Below are 19,417 nucleotides of genomic sequence, written 5' to 3' on the forward strand. Positions count from 1 at the left end.
ATCTTCTTCTTTTCCATACACATATCTGATTTTTCATTAGAACTGGAGGGAACGTATTCATCAATCAATGTTTACAGTTAAAATGCTGCAATGAGCTAACAATGGGAAGATATATTTGTTCATTATTTCATCTGTTTAAGATGATGAAGTAATCTGCCTCCAGTCTCCAGCTTGATAAAATCACATCCAAAAATTAAGTGGAAATAGGTACATGCACATGAGTAGCTCTAATACACTCAGGAGATTTCTGTGCATATTTGGTTCAATATGTATAATATTCATGAGGAGAGAACAGTTAGCAAACTGTGGTTATGCTCACACTGTTGTCCAAAAAGATTGCTACTGTTAGGACATGAATACATATTTGCATATCCTAAAATCAGGAGTAGCTAATATACTTTCATGCACTTATATCATGAATGGCTAGCTGTAACAATAAGCTCAAAATGAAGCCCAGAGCAAAAATTTTTTAATTTATATTTCCTCACTATGAATATAGTCAATCTTTCCCTGAATTTCTGTATGCTTACATATACATCTTATATTCACTTTTCTATTGTCTTCTAGATTTTTATTTCTTATAAGTGACTGTAGTAGTATTTTTCTTTGGACAAAAATACCACCTTAGATAGATCTTGGAACGTTTCTGATCTGAATTATAAAATTATTAAACACGAATGGATTTTTTTTTTTTTTTGCCTATGGACTATTATTCAATCTCCACAACACCCAATACATAAGTACTATAAATAAAAAGACTAAATTCTCCATATTCGCTTTAATATAATAATCACTATAATTTGGGGGATATCATGTTATCTCAATTACTCCTCATAACTACCAAGGGCATAGATTTCACTCTTCCTGATGTATGAATAAGGGGAGAATCTCAGAATATATGAGAAACTTCCCAAGTCTCCTGTGAGTAAGTGGAGATAAGACTCAAATCCGTCTGTCTGACTCAAAGGCCATCCTCATACAAAGAGCCTGCTAGATTATAAATTGTCTAAGTCAGCAATCATTTGCAATTATGAACAGTTTCCTCTAGAAAAAACATATGGCCTACTGTGAACACTGGAATGAATGCCGAGTGGGAAACAAACATACTGAGTGTACTGGTTTTCTATTACAAATTACCACAAATCTGGTATCTTAAAACAACACAAATCTCTATACTGCTTCTTACATGAAATATAATACACAGTTGACCCTTGAACAACACAGGTTTGAACTGTGCAGGTTCACTTACACGTGGATTTTTCTCACTGCATATGTACTACGGTACTACATGATCCATGGTCGGCTGAATCAATGTATGTGGAACCACAGATAAGGCAGGCCGACTATAAAGTTATACACAGATTTTCAACTTCACAGGGGCCAGTGCCCCTAACCCTGTGTGGTTCAAGAGTCAACTACAGTTATGTTCATCCTGATATTTCTATAGCTCAGAAGTCTGATATGGGTCTCACTGGGCTATCACCAAGGTGTGAGCAGGGCTGCATTTTCTTCTGGAGAGTCCAGGAGAGACGTTATTTCCTCGCCTTTTCCAGCTTCTTGAGGCCACCTCCATTCCTTGGCTTGTGGACCCCTTCCTCCATCTTCAAAGACAGTGATGTAGCATTTCTCAAGCGTCCCTCCTTGTGTCCTTACATCTATCTCTAACTACCACTGGGAATGGTTCTCTGCTTTTCAGGACTCATGTGATTAGGCTGGACCCACCTGGAGAATCCAGGATAATCTCCCCATCTCAATGTTTGTAATTTAATCACATCTGAGAAGTCCCTTCTTGCCATGTGAAGTACCATTTTCACAGGTTGTGAAAATTGGAACATGCACATCTTTTGGGGTTTAGGGGGCACTGTTCCGCTTACTACAATGAGCTAATGTATGAATAATTGACAGTCCAATTCCCCTGCCAGAGGTTTTTTAATACTTGGGGGAAGCTGATTGTTACACAAGTGAATCTCTAATTAGCAGTCTAATAATGTAAACAAATAAAAAGAATGAAATACCTAAGGGAAAATCTAACAAAGTAAAATTTCAGCTGGTAGGGGAGAAGGAAGACTTTGAGTGGACTATTACATCTCATAGCGAGGCCCATTTTAAGGATAAAGCTGAAAAACTCTGGAACTTGAAAATGTGTTCCTCAGCTGGGAAGTGGAGCAAATACTAGACGGAAGGGATGAAAATGGGCGGAATATCTGAGGAAAGGGGTAAGCAGAATAAATACAAGCTTTCCAATAGTTACCATAAAAGTAACAATATTTTTGAGCATTTAATACGTCCCAATTACTATGATTAGAACTTTATATTCATTACATCATTGAATCCTTATTTATTCTATAAAGCAGATGGTGTTATCCCAATTTTATGTATGGCATAATTGAAGTTTAGGTTAGTTAAATAATTTAGCACAGTGCAAGTAAGTAATGGAGCCAGGATTCAAACCTAAATTAGACTTATTCCAAAGACTATGCTCTTAATTATTATATTAAACTATGGTAGAAATACAGCTCTGAGATCGGCAACCAGGGAAATCCAACATGGTATGGAGTGTTCCAATAACTGAAAAGAACTAGTTAAAGACAGACGAGGTAAATGAGATAGTCAATAGTCCAAGAAGATTGGCGGCACTGGGAACTCTTCCACTGGCAAATAACCCTATCTGCCAGACATTTAGTGCCTGGACTCCAATCCCTATAAACAGGACTAATGAAAGAAGATGTAAAAACTGAAAATTAGGCAAATGACAGACAAAAGTATAGGCCCAGGCAGTTAGATGGAGAATTTTGCTACTACAACTGAAGTGATTAGAACCAGGTCACAAGGCTTAAGTAAGACCAAGAGCAAAAGTAATGATGTTGATTATGAGAATATGATATTGAAGCTCTTTTAATCCATTCCAAGTTGGGGATTAGACTAGAGACTGGACTTAGTCTGCAAAAAGCCAAATATCTCCAGCTCTCCGGTCATGAAACAGAAGAGGAATGGGGAGTGTGAGACCCAAGTGCAACACAAAGATGTGCATCCCAGAGACAGGTTAGCGCTGCTGAGCAGTTTGCTTGGAGCTCAGCATCCCTATGCTGTGCCTGCTTTCAAACAGTTTTCCATTTCTTTCTTCTGAGACTACACATTGTTTAAATCTCTGCTTTTGGGGGGCCTTTTTTTTTTTAATTTTTTTTTAAAATATATATATTTTTTGCGGTACGCGGGCCTCTCACTGTTGTGGCCTCTCCCGTTGCGGAGCACAGGCTCCAGACGCGCAGGCCCAGCGGCCACGGCCCACGGGCCCAGCTGCTCCGCGGCACGCGGGATCCTCCCAGACCGGGGCACGAACCCGCGCCCCCTGCATCGGCAGGCGGACCCTCAACCACTGCACCACCAGGGAAGCCCGGGGGGGCATTCTTTCCCCACCATCAACAGAGTTGGCAAAGCAGGGATTGTCATTTTTAGATGTGGGTCATTTGTTAGATGAGTTTATCTGGAAATGCATGTGAGCTGAAGTCGATCCAAAAGGCAAGAGAGGTAAGACTGAGAGGCTGGTAATGTGTCCCATGAAAGAGAAAGGAGATTGTACTGAAGACAGAGTTCAAACTGTGACAGATGGATTTGAGGAAGATGAGCTTGTCATAAGCTTGTATTTCAACAGCCTGGAAGTGAACAACCTGGATTTGAAGAGACAGTTACACATCAGTACTTGGCGATTCTGAAATCCTGCTGCTATCCAGATGTCAGATCCTATTAGCTCTCCTATGACCACCAATCTAAAGAGATGCCAGGAACACAGTCTCTGGGCTGTCAGCACAGTTTTAAATCAAGTCATCTGAACGTATCTTTGTTGTTCTTTACAAGCTCTCTGTTTACTGTGGGCCTAGGTCTAAATAAAGATTTTTAAATCACTTCATATTTTAACAGGATTTTTCACAGTCACACTGACATTTTCTCTAAGAGATCAACACCACATCTTCGCTCCTCTCTCCAAATGGGATACAAGACTATATGTGGGAATTTCAGGTCTTTTTCTAGATTCACAGCTATAGATAAGTAAATTTTACCTTTGAGAAGCATCCCTTTCTGTTTTCTATATCCCACTTTCCCTATCAAGCAACTGATTTCCTCCTGTTGCCTTTAACTCCCAAGTCTTCTTTGTATTGTCCTTCTCAATGCAGCACTGGTTGTTACAGACTTTTGCTGTCCCATCTTCCTTCTGATCTATGTAGAATTCATTCTCTAAGAATTCTAGTTTAAAAAATTGGTTATCCTAATATAATAAAACATGTGAGACAAAGTGCTAAATACCAATGGCACTTAAGGAGTCTCTCTGTACATGTATCACTGATGTGTGTTTATATATGTGTTTGCTTATTCACTTATTTAACTATATCTATGAACACTTATTATGTGCCATGTACTATGCTAGCTGTTTTGCATACATTACCTCATTTATTGGGTCTTCGATGCTTTCTTTACCTTTGGCCCAAGGGATACATGTAGTCATTCCTTACTTCACAGAAACCACCTCAAGAATATATGAAAATGACTACCCATATGAATTGCCTGGCTACTATGATTAAAAACTTAACACATTAAAACAGAGGTATGTAGTATAATTCTAATAGTAAACCAAAATTTTTTTTAAATGTTTGGTTAGCCCTTGGTAGAATACCCTACTGAGCTGTAACTCCTGGTCCTTAGGACAAGGAATGAATACTGTTAGATTTTCATGCAACCTGACAAGGCCATCAGGAAAGACATTTTTGGTCAAAGAGCACTTTACTGACTTCAAATTATAACATGCAGCTAGCTTTCTCTTCTGTCATTGAGGCAGGCCAGTTCTAGCTAAGTATGTGCTGAGGTCAAAGCTGAATCACAGGTATGCCCAAATATAGCTCATCTTTCTGAAAACTGTGGCCTCCTTTCCACAGCTGCTGTGTGTACAACACACGAGTTATTAGCCTTATGCAGAGAAGCGGCCCCTTCTTAGAGAGAGTAGGTCCAGTGAAAAGCACTGGCTTTTAAAATAAGGAGGAAAGTAGGAGTATGCAAATTAAATAAAGATAAGTTGTTAAAGGTTAACTAGTTTCTCCTGGTGGTGTTATAAGCAAATGGCATAGTCATTCTCTAGTTCTACAATATTTAAATGTTTTATTTCAGTCACATAGTGGGAGCTGAGAACAAATGTGGGTAAACCAGATACAAAATACCTTCACAGAACATAAGCTAAAACCTATTCCCTTAATCCTTCAGTGTTGAATCATATGTTATGTCTGGACCATAAATGTGAAGAATGCCAAAGTAGCTGGGCTATTGCCATGATCTTGTACACACACACACACACACACACACACACACACACACACACACACAATCATATCCATGCTGAAAATATGTTACCGTCATTGCTATTGTATTAGTTTTCTATTGCTGTGTAATAACTTATTGGAAACCTAGGGCTGAAAACACCTATCATTACGTCCCAGTTTCTGTTGATCAGAGGTCTGGCACAGTGAAGCTGGGCTCTCTGCTCAGGGTCTCACTAGACTAAAACCAAAGTTTTGGCTAGGCTATATTCTCATCTGGAGCTTCCAAATGTATTCACACTGTTGGAAGAACCTATAGATCTTTGCATTTATACAACTGAGGTTCCTGTTTTCTTGCTGGCTGCCTTAGCTCTTAGGGGCCACCCTCAGGTCCTAGCCACGTGGCCCTCTCACAACAAGCTAATTTATTTCTTCAAAGCTGGCACTAGAATCTCTCTCCAGTCTGCTACTATGGGAAGGATTCATTTAATGCAATATAATCACTTGAGCAACTATACCATCACCTTTGCTACATAACATAGCCTAGCAAGGGAGTGAGTACCTCGTTGTATTCACAGATGCCACCCATACTTAAGGGGAGGAGATCTGTACAGCACATGTGGGAGCAGAATCTTGGAGGCCATCTTGGAGGCCTACAACAACTATTACTCAGAACAAGGGCTGAACCCTGTGAATTATATGACTGAGGAGAGAGCAAAATGTTACTTCCAGAACCTAGAAGTCAAGTGTAAACTGTCTCAAGATGAAGAACAGTGCTTTCCAAGAAAAAAAGAAGAAGAAAATCCATAAATGTCTACCAAGTTTCCCAGAGGAAGACACTCAGGTCTCAATTTCACTGTATACTTTGAACTACGCCCAGTAGAGATGCAAATTCCTATACAGACCGATAATAAGGCTGACAAAGATTTATGGATGACTACCTAAATGATACCTGTACCTCAGTTTTGGCAACCCCAAACCCTGTACCTCCTTTCTCCACTACATTCCTTCTTGTTATACCCAATAGCTGGCTACAAGCCAACGTGGCAACACTGCACTCTCTAGAGGTAGAGTAAAAAAAAATCAATATTCAAATAGTAACTTTGACATTTTCTGGAGTAAGATTAAAACAACCAGGTGAGCAAGTTTTGATTCTGCAATACCTGCATACCTCAGAGATATTGTGGGTTTGGTTTCAGACCACTGCAATAAAGTGAAATCGCAATAAAGCAAGTCACATGAATTTTTTTGGTTACCCACTGCATGTAAAAGTCATGCTTACAGCATTCTGTAGTCTATTAAGTGTACAATAGCACTATGTCTAAAAAACCAATATACAGACCTTAATTTAAAAATGCTTTATTCAGAAAAAAGTGCTAATCATCATCTGACAATACAGGGTTGCCACAAACCTTCAATTTGTAAAAAAGCACAGTATCTTTGATGCGTAACGAAGCAAAGCAAGATAAAATGAGGTATGCCTGTATATCTCCTGTATAATCACCTCCCCTTGAATGATGGTGGACCTGTAAGTATGATGAGATAGGCTTTCCTTTGATTAAGTGACATTACATGGCAAAGTGATGGGATAGTCATTTCCATGACTGATATAATGATTATATTATATAAGACTCCATCTGAACAGACCGGGGAGATTTTCTTGGTGGCCTTGAAAAGTAAGGGTCACATGAGTAGGCCTTGAGGAGACTTCTAGGAGCTGAGAGTAAGCCCAGGTTGGTGGCTAGCAATAAAATGGGGACCTCACACATACAGCTGAAAGGAACCTAGTTCTGTCAATGACCTGAATGAACTTGAAAGAAGTCCCTGAGCCTCAGATCAGATCACATCGCAGACGACCCCTTGACTTTGGCTCCGTGAGACCCTGTGCAGAGGAACCAGCTAACCCCTGACTGAAAAGCTAATCAGTTGAAACTGTGTGATAATATGATTGTGTTGCCTTAAGGTGTTAACTCTGTGGCACTTCCTCATGCAGCATAGAGACCTAACATACAAACAAATTAAAACATAAATAAAATAAGCAAACTAGCAAAATTAGCTTTAGGAATTTTCTGCAGCAACACCTCTCAATAACTGAATCCCAACTGGTCTCACTGAGTAGCTACAGTATTTCCAGGCATTTAAAATGTATTGAAAACAAAAATATACCTAAAAAAAACCCCACATTTTTTGGTGGTACTCCAGAGGATTGGAGATGACAAACTAAAGCAAAAGCTCCTTAAGTGATGAAAGAATGCCAAACCAGTGGGGATTTAATCATCTAACTCCAACAAGGTTAAAAGAAAATCCAAATAATTAATTATGATAGATATTATGTGTATTCACATATATGCACAGAAGCAAAGGGCACTTACTCTGAAAGCTGTTCACTGAGAAGACTCGAGGATGATAGAATCCTGCTTTGCAAATGCACTGATAGGCTCCAAGCACGAATCCTAGGCCCTTAATCGGCATACACTATGAGAAAGAAAAGACAGCAGTACCGTTGATCATAGTTTACTTCACAGTATAAAGACTCACAGATATCCATCATTGCAAGTGGTAACAGAGATACCACATTTTCCAGAAATAAAATATCTCATTTTTGAACTTTATTTTAGGTTTGTTTGCCAACAGACATTTTTTTAAAGTAGTTTTCTTTCTAAATATATGCCATTACAGCTGCAGTTGCCATACGTCTTTAACTCATTCAGTTGCCTTAGGAAGTAATTATAGGCAGTTTTTTTTAATGCCTCACATATCATCTTATTGCCTTAAGAGATATTTCTTAAGTCTATAAAAATATTTTTAAAAGTGATTCCATGAGAAATATTTCCACCAAAGTAAAGGTAGGTAGGTAGATGGACAGACAGCTACATAGAATTTAAGATGTGGAAATTGCCTTTAAGAATTAAATATTCATCAAATTTCATCCTCAGATTAAAAAATACAAATGGATGGAATAACAAAACAAGTAAACTTTAAAGTGTAATTCAGAAGAGGATAAAAAGATAAATTAATGATCTGAAGTGCTCTTTACCTAAAATCTGTTTCATAGATAAATATTCTACATGTACATAAACATGAAGAAAAGTAATGATTGGCTTTCCAAATATATCACACCAATAGACATGATGGACATCCCAAAAGCTTAATATTGGCATCTTTCAAGAATATCACTGAACCCTAGCAAAACTGTTTAACATACTTCATTTCTTTTTTTTTTTTAACATCTTTATTGGAGTATAATTGCTTTACAATGGTGTGTTAGTTTCTGCTTTATAACAAAGTGAATCAGCTATACATATACAAATATCCCCATATCTCCTCCCTCTTGCATCTCCCTCCCACTCTCCCTATCCCACCACTCTAGGTGGTCACAAAGCACCGAGCTGACCTCCCCATGCTATGCGGCTGCTTCCCACTAGCTATCTATTTTACATGTGGTAGTATTTATAAGTCCATGCCACTCTCTCACTTCGTTCCAGCTTACCCCTCCCCCTCCCCATATCCTCAAGTCCATTCCCTACGCCTGCGTGTTTATTCCTGTCCTACTCCTAGGTTCTTCAGAACCTTTTTTTTTTTTAGATTCCATATATATATGTTAGCACACGGTATTTGCTTTTCTCTTTCTGACCTACTTCACTCTGTATAACAGACTCGAGGTCCATCCACCTCACTACAAATAACTCAATTTCGTTTCTCTTAATGGCTGAGTAATATTCCATTGTATACATGTGCCACATCTTCTTTATCCACTCATCTGTCGATGGACACTTAGGTTGTTTCCATGTCCTGGCTATTGTAAATACTGCTGCGATGAACACATGACTCTTTTTGAATTATGGTTTTCTCAATTGACTCAAGTGCTGGGTCATACTGTAGTAATATTTTCAGTTTTTTAGGGAACCTCCATACTGTTTAAAGAGTGGCTGTATTAACTTACATTCTCACCAACAGTGCAAGAGGGTTCCCTTTTCTCCACACCCTCTCCAGCATTTACTGTTTGTAGATTTTTTAATTTTTTTTTTTTGCGGTACGCGGGCCTCTCACTGTTGTGGCCTTTCCCATTGTGGAGCACAGGCTCCGGATGCGCAGGCTCAGTGGCCATGGCTCACCGGCCCAGCCGCTCCGCGGCATGCGGGATCTTCCCGGACCAGGGCACGAACCCGTGTCCCCTGCACCGGCAGGCGGACTCTCAACCACTGTGCCACCAGGGAAGCCCTTTATTTATTTATTTATTTTGTGGTACGCGGGCCTCTCACTGTTGTGGCCTCTCCCGTTGCAGAGCACAGGCTCCGGACGCGCAGGCTCAGCAGCCATGGCTCACGGGCCCAGCCGCTCCGCGGCATGTGGGATCTTCCCGGACCAAGGCACGAACCCGTGTCCCCTGCACCGGCAGGTGGACTCTCAACCACTGGGCCACGAGGGAAGCCTTGTTTGTAGATATTTTGATGATGGCCATTCTGACCGGTGTGAGGTGATACCTCACTGTGGTTTTGATTTGCATTTCTCTAATGATTAGTGATGTTGAGCATCCTTTCATATGTTTGTTGGCAATCTGTATATATTCTCTGGAGAAATGTCTATTTAGGTCTTCTGCCCATTTTTGGATTGGGCTGTTTGTTTTTTTGATATTGAGTTGTATGAGCTGCTTGTAAATCTTGGAGGTTAATCCTTTGTCAGTTGCTTCATTTGCAAATATTTTCTCCCATTCTGAGGGTTGTCTTTTCGCCTTATTTATGGTTTCCTTTGCTGTACAAAAGCTTTGAAGTTTCATTAGGTCCCATTTGTTTATTTTTGTTTTTATTTCCGTTTCTCTAGGATGTGGGTCAAAAAGGATCTTGCTGTGATTTATGTCAGAGTGTTCTGCCTATGTTTTCCTCTAAGAGTTTTAGAGTGTCTAGCCTTACATTTAGGCCTTTAATCCATTTTGAGTTTATTTTTGTGTCTGGTGTTAGGGAGTGTTTGAATTTCATTCATTCTTTTACATGTAGCTGTCCAGTTTTCTCAGCACCACTTATTGAAGAGGCTCTCTTTTCTCCACTGTATATTGTTGCCTCCTTTATCAAAGATATGTGTGTGGGTTTACCTCTGGGCTTTCTATCCTGTTCCATTGGTCTATATTTCTGTTTTTGTGCCAGTACCATACATACTTCATTTCTGCTACATTCAATTACATAAGGATGGAATAACTTCCATTACACTACAGTTTATCAGTAAAAAGGGTGTTTCAAGAATTTGATCAACACTGAAATTTCTTTTTTGATAGCTCTCTACCAAGATCCCAACACTTTACCTTTTTGCCATTATAACCTATTAGAGGAGCTGAGAATTTAGTGAATCTGAAAGTTACAAATAGTGACCCTCTGACAGAGGCCCTTGAGAGAAAATACTAAATTATCTAAATAATAATCCCTCAATCTAAGCTTTAATGATTAGTAATAAGATCAAAATTGCATATCATGAAAATTCCAGCAAACAATAAAGTATTTATATGTAAGGTAGCAAGAGCTAATACATGCTCTAAATTCATAGGTTATAGCACGAAAATCTTTGAAAAAGAGCTCTCTAAAGGACCTTGAATATTTTATTTCATTAATACCCTTTTTTTTTTCACCCAACGCACTCATATCCAATTATGTCTTGCAATTGAAAACACAGTTCTTGACCCAGAGCAAAATACAAGGACAGATAAGTACCAGTCAATTCAACTGGGTTGGCAAGTAGTTATGAAAGAACTATTGTGTGTGTAGAGAATTCCTCCAGGACTTAAATGAAATAACACATCCTACTTATAAAGGTCTAGAGATATAGTGGGTCAGATCCTATTTCCGAATTGTATAAATAAAAAGGCAATTGTAACACTTACTTTGGAGAAGCACTATTATAAGAGATCATATTGTTTGTGGTCAGTCAGAAAACATATGCCTGAATTCTGACTTACTAGTTAATGTGAATTTGGGGCTGTTCTCTTAACTTCACTGAGACTTATTTTTTTTAACTTGTAAGAACAATCATTCAATTAGATTCAGGAACACTTTGAAGAAAGCAGAACTACCAAGATGTCCTAATAGCTGAAATACAGGGTATAAGAGGAAGAGAAGAATAAAGGATGACTCCCAGGTTTTTGGCCTGAGCAACCTTAAGAATGGAGTTGCCATCAAGGATCTGGGAAAGGCTGCAGGTGGAGTTGATTTGGAGAAGAGAACACAAGTTCAGTTTTGCAAATGTTAAGTGTGAAGTGTCTATTTGAAATTTAATTCCTGATATCAAATAAGTAGTCTGGGGCTTCCCTGGTGGCGCAGTGGTTGAGAGTCCGCCTGCCGATGCACGGGACGCGGGTTCGTGCCCTGGTCCGGGAAGATCCCACATGCCACGGAGGGGCTGGGCCCGTGAGCCATGGCCGCTGAGCCTGCACATCCGGAGCCTGTGCTCCGCGACGGGAGAGGCCACAACAGTGAGAGGCCCGGGTACCTCAAAAAAAAAAAAAAAAAAAAAGTAGTCTGATAAAGTAGTATGGAGTTTGGGAGAGATGTCTGGGCTCTATAATTTGGGATTCATTTGCATAAAGACGATAGACAAAGCCATGAGATCAGATAAGACTAGATCATTAAGGGAGTGCCTGTAGGCAGTGAAGTTAATAGATCCAAAGGGATGAGACTCAGGACACTCCAAGGCAAAAAGGTTAGGCAGAAGGAAGAAGCAAAGGACACTGAGAAGTGCAATTCAGTGAGGTACCATTATTTAATTAACTAGATTGTGACACTAAGTGCATAACATGGAATTTCTTGTGAGTTACATTTATTAAACATTCACCCAGCCAAGATATATCCAAGCAAACTAAGTCTTAGATACTAAGAATAGCAGTGCAGTTTAAATATTCTGCTTCACTGGAATTTGAAGGTTAATGCTATTCATTTAATCAGCACTAATTCCCTGGTAATGTGACTCGGCACTGAAACAGTGACTCAGTTGAGAATTTTAAATGTTTAAGGCAGATCTGAAAGTTTATTGGAATAAGGGTATCTCTTTAATATAAGCTAACGATAGAGCTGAAAGAAAATGAAGTTTTTTAAAAAATCTATTGATTAGATAAACATCAATAAATGTTGATTAGATAATTAGTTGATTAGATAAACATCACCAAATATAAAGTCCCCTGAACTTAAAAACAAAATGCTTCCTAATTTTATTATGGGAAACACTGCAATATGAATTATTAGTTACCTCAAACTCTTTGTTCATCTTAAATTATCTTATACCCTTAAAGAAAAATTTTAAAATGTTCAACCAGTTAAATTCAATAAAAGAGTATCATCTGTTACAGTGGAGAAAAAACAAAAAAAAGAATATCATTCCACTACACACACTCTGTGTGGAACCGAATGTGCTGTTGCTTACACACACTTGTCTTGGAGTGTAAAAGTGATCTTACCATACTTTCGTGTTCCATCCACCACCACCATTCTGTAGCTACTCCAATTTGGCCACCTCCCAGCCAAACTTACACATTTTCAACATGAGGCAATTCGTGTACTAGTTTAGCTAATTTCTCTTTTAATCTCCCTAAGTATGGTGACTACTCAACCTATGTTTACTGTAATTGGACTCAGTAACTGCTTTTTATATTTTTTTCTCCTTAGGGATTTAGAATATAAACATAGATCCTCACTAGATTCAGGAGAAAAAAATCTTCAAAATTTTACCATAACATTAAGATGCTCATTTTAGATATTAAAGATCTTTATTTTATATACTCAAATCTAAATCTTTCTACTTTATCTTCATAGAAGTCCAAAAGGGTGGAAATGGAAAAAGCAGCACTTCTTCTTCCATAAGGGTAGCTCTTCCATGAGACCCTTTGATAAAAATTAAGCTCTTCATATTAAGAGGTAAGGCACCCTTGTGAGTGAGGTAGGTGCCCAAAAGATTGGATGCCTTCTTTGATGAACCTTACGAAGCCACCAGCAGAGACTTCCTAAGGAGAGATCTTGAGAGCCTACAATCAAAGGTAGGTCCCTAGGAGTAATCCAGATCCAAATGGGAAGAGATGTTGCTTAAGAGATTAGAGAAATATGGACAGATTGCTAGAAGTATACAACCGACCAAGTCTGGGTCATGAAGAAACAAAAATTACGTACAAACCTATAACTAGCCGGTAGACTGAATCAGTAATCAAAAACCTCCTAACAGAGAAAAGCCCAGGGCCAGATGGCCTCAATGGAAAAACATTTAAAAAAGAATTAACATCAGTATTCCTCAAACTCTTCCAAAAATTGAGAGAGAACAGTTCCTAACTCATTTTATGAGCCCAGAATTACCCTGATATCAAAGCCAGACAAAGATACTACAAGAAAAGAAAACTGCAGACCAATAATCCTGATTAACATTGTTGTGAAAATCTTCAACAAAATACCAGCAAACCATATTCAACATCACATTAAAAGGACTATAGAGCTTTCAGCAGCAAGGAGGTACTTGAGAACAAGAGCCGTGTGGATGAAAGGCTCTTGGTGCTGCAGCCAGGAGTCAGTGCTGTGCCTCTGAGGTGGGAGAGCCAACTTCAGGACAGTGGTCCACAAGAGACCTCCCAGCTCCACGTAATATCAAATGGCGAAAATCTCCCAGAGATCTCCATCTCAACACCAGCACCCAGCTTCACTCAACGACCAGCAAGCTACAGTGCTGGACACCCTATGCAAAACAACTAGCAAGACAGGAACATAACCCCACCCATTAGCAAGGAGGCTGCCTAAAATCATAATAAGTCCACAGACACCCCAAAACACACCACCAGATGTGGACAGGCCTACCAGAAAGACAAGATCCAGCCTCATCCACCAGAACACAGGCACTAGTCCCCTCCACCAGGAAGCCTACACAACCTACTGAACCAAATTTAGCCACGGGGGACAGACACCAAAAACAACGGGAACTACGAACCTGCAGCCTGCAAAAAGGAGATCCCAAACACAGTAAGATAAGCAAAATGAGAAGACAGAAAAACACACCACAGATGAAGGAGCAAGATAAAAAGCCACCAGACCTAACAAAGGAAGAGGAAATAGGCAGTCTACCTGAAAAAGAATTCAGAATTATGATAGTAAAGATGATCCAAAATCTTGGAAATAGAATAGAGAAAATGCAAGAAACATTTAACAAGGACCTAGAAGAACTAAAGATGAAACAAGCAACAATGAACAACACAATAAATGAAATTAAAAATACTCTAGAAGGGATCAATAGCAGAATAACTGAAGCAGAAGAACGGATAAGTGACCTGGAAGATAAAATAGTGGAAATAACTACTGCAGAGCAGATTAAAGAAAAAAGAAGGAAAAGAATTGAGGACAGTCTCAGAGACCTCTGGGACAACATTAAATGCACCAACATCCGAATTAAAGGGGTTCCAGAAGAAGAAGAGAAAAAGAAAGGGACTGAGAAAATATTTGAAGAGATTATAGTTGAAAACTTCCCTAAAATGGGAAAGGAAATAGTTAATCAAGTCCAGGAAGCACAGAGAGTCCCATACAGGATAAATCCAAGGAGAAACACGCCAAAACACATATTAATCTAACTGTCAAAAATTAAATACAAAGAAAACATATTAAAAGCAGCAAGGGAAAAATAACACACAAGGGAATCCCCATAAGGTTAACAGCTGATCTTTCAGCAGAAACTCTGCAAGCCAGAAGGGACTGGCAGGACATATATAAAGTGATGAAGGAGAAAAACCTACAACCAAGATTACTCTACCCAGCAAGGATCTCATTCAGATTTGATGGAGAAATTAAAACCTTTACAGACAAGCAAAAGCTGAGAGAGTTCAGCACCACCAAACCAGCTTTAAAACAAATGCTAAAGGATCTTCTCTAGGAAAGAAACACAAGAGAAGGAAAAGACCTACAATAACAAACCCAAAACAATTAAGAAAATGGGAATAGGAACAAACATATCGATAATTACCTTAAATTTAAATGGATTAAATGCTCCCACCAAAAGACACAGATTGGCTGAATGGATACAAAAACAAGACCCATATATATGCTGTCTACAAGAGACCCACTTCAGACCTAGAGACACATACAGACTGAAAGTGAGGGAATGGAAAAAGATATTCCATGAAAACAGAAAGCAAAAGAAAGCCAGAGTAGCAATTCTCATATCAGACTAAATAGACTTTAAAATAAAGACTATTAGAAGAGACAAAGAAGGACACTACATAATGATCAAGGGATCAATCCAAGAAGAAGATATAACAATTGTAAATATTTATGCACCCAACATAGGAGCACCTCAATACATAAGGCAAATACTAACAGCCATAAAAGGGGAAATTGACAGTAACACACTCATAGTAGGGGACTTTAACAGCCCACTTTCACCAATGGACAGATCATCCAAAATGAAAATAAATAAGGAAACACAAGCTGTAAATGATATATTAAACAAGATGGACTTAATTGATATTTATAGGACATTCCATCCAAAAACAAGAGAACACACATTTTTTCAAGTGCTCATGGAACATTCTCCAGGATAGATCATATCTTGGATCACAAATCAAGCCTTGGTAAATTTAAGAAAATTGAAATTGTATCAAGTATCTTTTCCGACCACAATGCTATGAGACTACATATCAATTACAGGAAAAGATCTGTAAAAAATACAAACACATGGAGGCTAAACAATACACTACTTAATAACGAAGTGATCACTGAAAAAATCAAAGAGGAAATCAAAAAATACCTAGAAACAAATGACAATGGGGACACGATGACCCAAAACCTATAGGATGCAGCAAAAGCATTTCTAAGAGGGAAGTTTATAGCAATACAATCGTACCTTAAGAAACAGGAAACATCTCGAATAAACAACCTAACCTTGCACCTAAGGCAATTAGAGAAAGAAGAACAAAAAACCCCCAAAGTTAGCAGAAGGAAAGAAATCATAAAGATCAGATGAGAAATAAATGAAAAAGAAATGAAGGAAACGACAGCAAAGATCAATAAAACTAAAAGCTGGTTCTTTGAGAAGATAAACAAAATTGATAAACCATTAGCCAGCCTCATCAAGAAAAACCGGGAGAAGACTCAAATCAATAGAATTAGAAATGAAAAAGGAGAAGTAACAACTGACACTGCAGAAATACAAAAGATCATGAGAGATTACTACAAGCAACTATATGCCAATAAAATGGACAACCTGGAAGAAATGGACAAATTCTGAGAAAAGCACAACTTTCCGAATTTGAACCAGGAAGAAATAGAATATATGAACAGATCAATCACAAGCACTGAAGTTGAAACTGTGATTAAAAATCCTCCAACAAACAAAAGCCCAGGACCAGCTGGCTTCACAGGCGAATTCTATCAAACATTTAGAGAAGAGCTAACACCTATCCTTTTCAAACTTTTCCAGAATATAGCAGAGGGAGGAACACTCCCAAACTCATTCTACGAGGCCACCATCACCCTGATACCAAAACCAGACAAGGATGTCAAAAAGAAAGAAAACTACAGGCCCATATCACTGATGAACATAGATGCAAAAATCCTCAACAAAATACTAGCAAACAGAAGCCAACAGCACATTAAGAGGATCATACACCATGATCAAGTGGGGTTTATTCCAGGAATGCAAGGATTCTTCAATATACGCAAATCAGTCAATGTGATACACCATATTAACAAACTGAAGGAGAAAAACATATGATCATCTCAATAGATGCAGAGAAAGCTTTCGACAAAATTCAACACCCATTTATGATAAAAACCCTGCAGAAAGTAGGCATAGAGGGAACTTTCCTCAACATAATAAAGGCCATATATGACAAACCCACAGCCAACATCGTCCTCAATGGTGAAAAACTGAAAGCATTTCCACTAAGATCAGGAATAAGACAAGGTTGCCCACTCTCACCACTGTTATTCAACATAGTTTTGGAAGTTTTAGCCACAGCAATCAGAGAAGAAAAGGAAATAAAAGGAATCCAAATCAGAAAAGAAGAAGTAAAGCTGTCACTCTTTGCAGATGACATGATACTATACATAGAGAATCCTAAAGATGCTACCAGAAAACTACTAGAGCTAATCAATGAATTTGGTAAAGTTGCCGGATACAAAATTAATGCACAGAAATCTCTGGCATTCCTATATACTAATGATGAAAAATCTGAAAGTGAAATCGAGAAAACACTCCCATTTACCACTGCAACCAAAAGAATAAAATATCGAGGAATAAACCTACCAAGGGAGACAAAAGACGTGTATGAAGAAAATTATAAGACACTGATGAAAGAAATTAAAGATGATACAGATAGATGGAGAGATATACCATGTTCTTGGACTGGAAGAATCAACATTGTGAAAATGACTCTACTACCCAAAGCAATCTACAGATTCAATGCAATCCCTATCAAACTACCACTGGCATTTTTCACAGAACTAGAACAAAAAATTTCACAATGTGTATGGAAACACAAAAGACCCCGAATAGCCAAAGCAATCTTGAGAACGAAAAACCTAGCTGGAGGAATCAGGCTCCCTGACTTCAGACTACACCACAAAGCTACAGTAATCAAGACAGTATGGTACTGGCACAAAAACAGAAAGATAGATCAATGGAACAGGATAGAAAGCCCAGAGATAAACCCACGCACATATGGTCACCTTATCTTTGATAAAGGAGGCAGGAATGTACAGTGGAGAAAGGACAGCCTCTTCAATAAGTGGTGCTGGGAAAACTGGACAGGTACATGTAAAAGTATGAGATTAGATCACTCCCTAACACCATACACAAAAATAAGCTCAGAATGGATTAAAGACCTAAATGTAAGGCCAGAAACTATCAAACTCTTAGAGGAAAACATAGGCAGAACACTCTATGACATAAATCACAGCAAGATCCTTTTTGACCCACCTCCTAGAGAAATGGAAATAAAAACAAAAATAAACAAATGGGACCTAATGAAACTTCAAAGCTTTTGTACAGCAAAGGAAACCATAAACAAGACCAAAAGACAACCCTCAGAATGGTAGAAAATATTTGCAAATGAAGCAACTGACAAAGGATTAATCTCCAAAATTTACAAGCAGCTCATACAGCTCAATAACAAAAAAACAAACAACCCAATCCAAAAATGGGCAGAATACCTAAATACACATTTTTCCAAAGAAGATATACAGACTGCCAACAAACACATGAAAGAATGCTCAACATCATTAATCATCAGAGAAATGCAAATCAAAACTACAATGAGATATCATCTCACACCAGTCAGAATGGCCATCATCAAAAAATCTAGAAACAATAAATGCTGGAGAGGGTGTGGAGAAAAGGGAACACTCTTGCACTGCTGGTGGAATGTGAATTGGTACAGCCACTATGGAGAACACTATGGAGGTTCCTTAAAATCTAAAAATAGAACTACCATATGACCCAGCAATCCCACTACTGGGCATATACCCTGAGAAAACCATAATTCAAAAAGAGTCATGTACCAAAATGTTTATTGCAGCTCTATTTACAATATCCAGGAGATGGAAACAACCTAAGTGTCCATCATCGGATGAATGGATAAAGAAGATGTGGCACATATATACAATGGAATATTACTCAGCCATAAAAAGAAACGAAATTGAGCTATTTGTAATGAGGTGGACGGACCTAGAGTCTGTCATACAGTGTGAAGTAAGTCAGAGAGAAAAAGACAAATACCGTATGCTAACACATATATATGGAATTTAAGAAAAAAAAATGTCATGAAGAGCCTAGGGGTAAGACAGGAATAAAGACACAGACCTACTAGAGAATGGACTTGAGGATATGGGGAGGGGAAAGGGTAAGCTGTGACAAAGCGAGAGAGTGGCATGGACATATATACACTACCAAACGTAAAACAGATAGCTAGTGGGAAGCAGCCGCATAGCACAGGGAGATCAGCTCGGTGCTTTGTGATCACCTAGAGGGGTGCAATAGGGAGAGTGGGAAGGAAGGAGATGCAAGAGGGAAGAGATATGGGAACATATGTATATGTATAACTGATTCGCTTTGTTATAAAGCAGAAAGTAACACACCATTGTAAAGCAATTATACCCCAATGAAGATGTTAA

General features: G+C 38.6%; 1 protein-coding gene across 1 annotated transcript in view; it reads right to left on the minus strand.

The window, feature by feature from the left end:
- Positions 1 to 19,417, minus strand: part of GPR158 (G protein-coupled receptor 158) — a 322,771-nt gene that overhangs the window by 164,059 nt on the left and 139,295 nt on the right. Inside the window, exon 3 of the mRNA XM_030837212.2 lies at positions 7,676 to 7,778. Coding sequence (XP_030693072.1) covers positions 7,676 to 7,778 — 103 coding nt within the window. The remainder of the gene's footprint in view (positions 1 to 7,675; positions 7,779 to 19,417) is intronic.

Source organism: Globicephala melas, chromosome 2 (genome assembly GCF_963455315.2).
Source record: "Globicephala melas chromosome 2, mGloMel1.2, whole genome shotgun sequence".
Classification (NCBI taxonomy): domain Eukaryota; kingdom Metazoa; phylum Chordata; class Mammalia; order Artiodactyla; family Delphinidae; genus Globicephala; species Globicephala melas.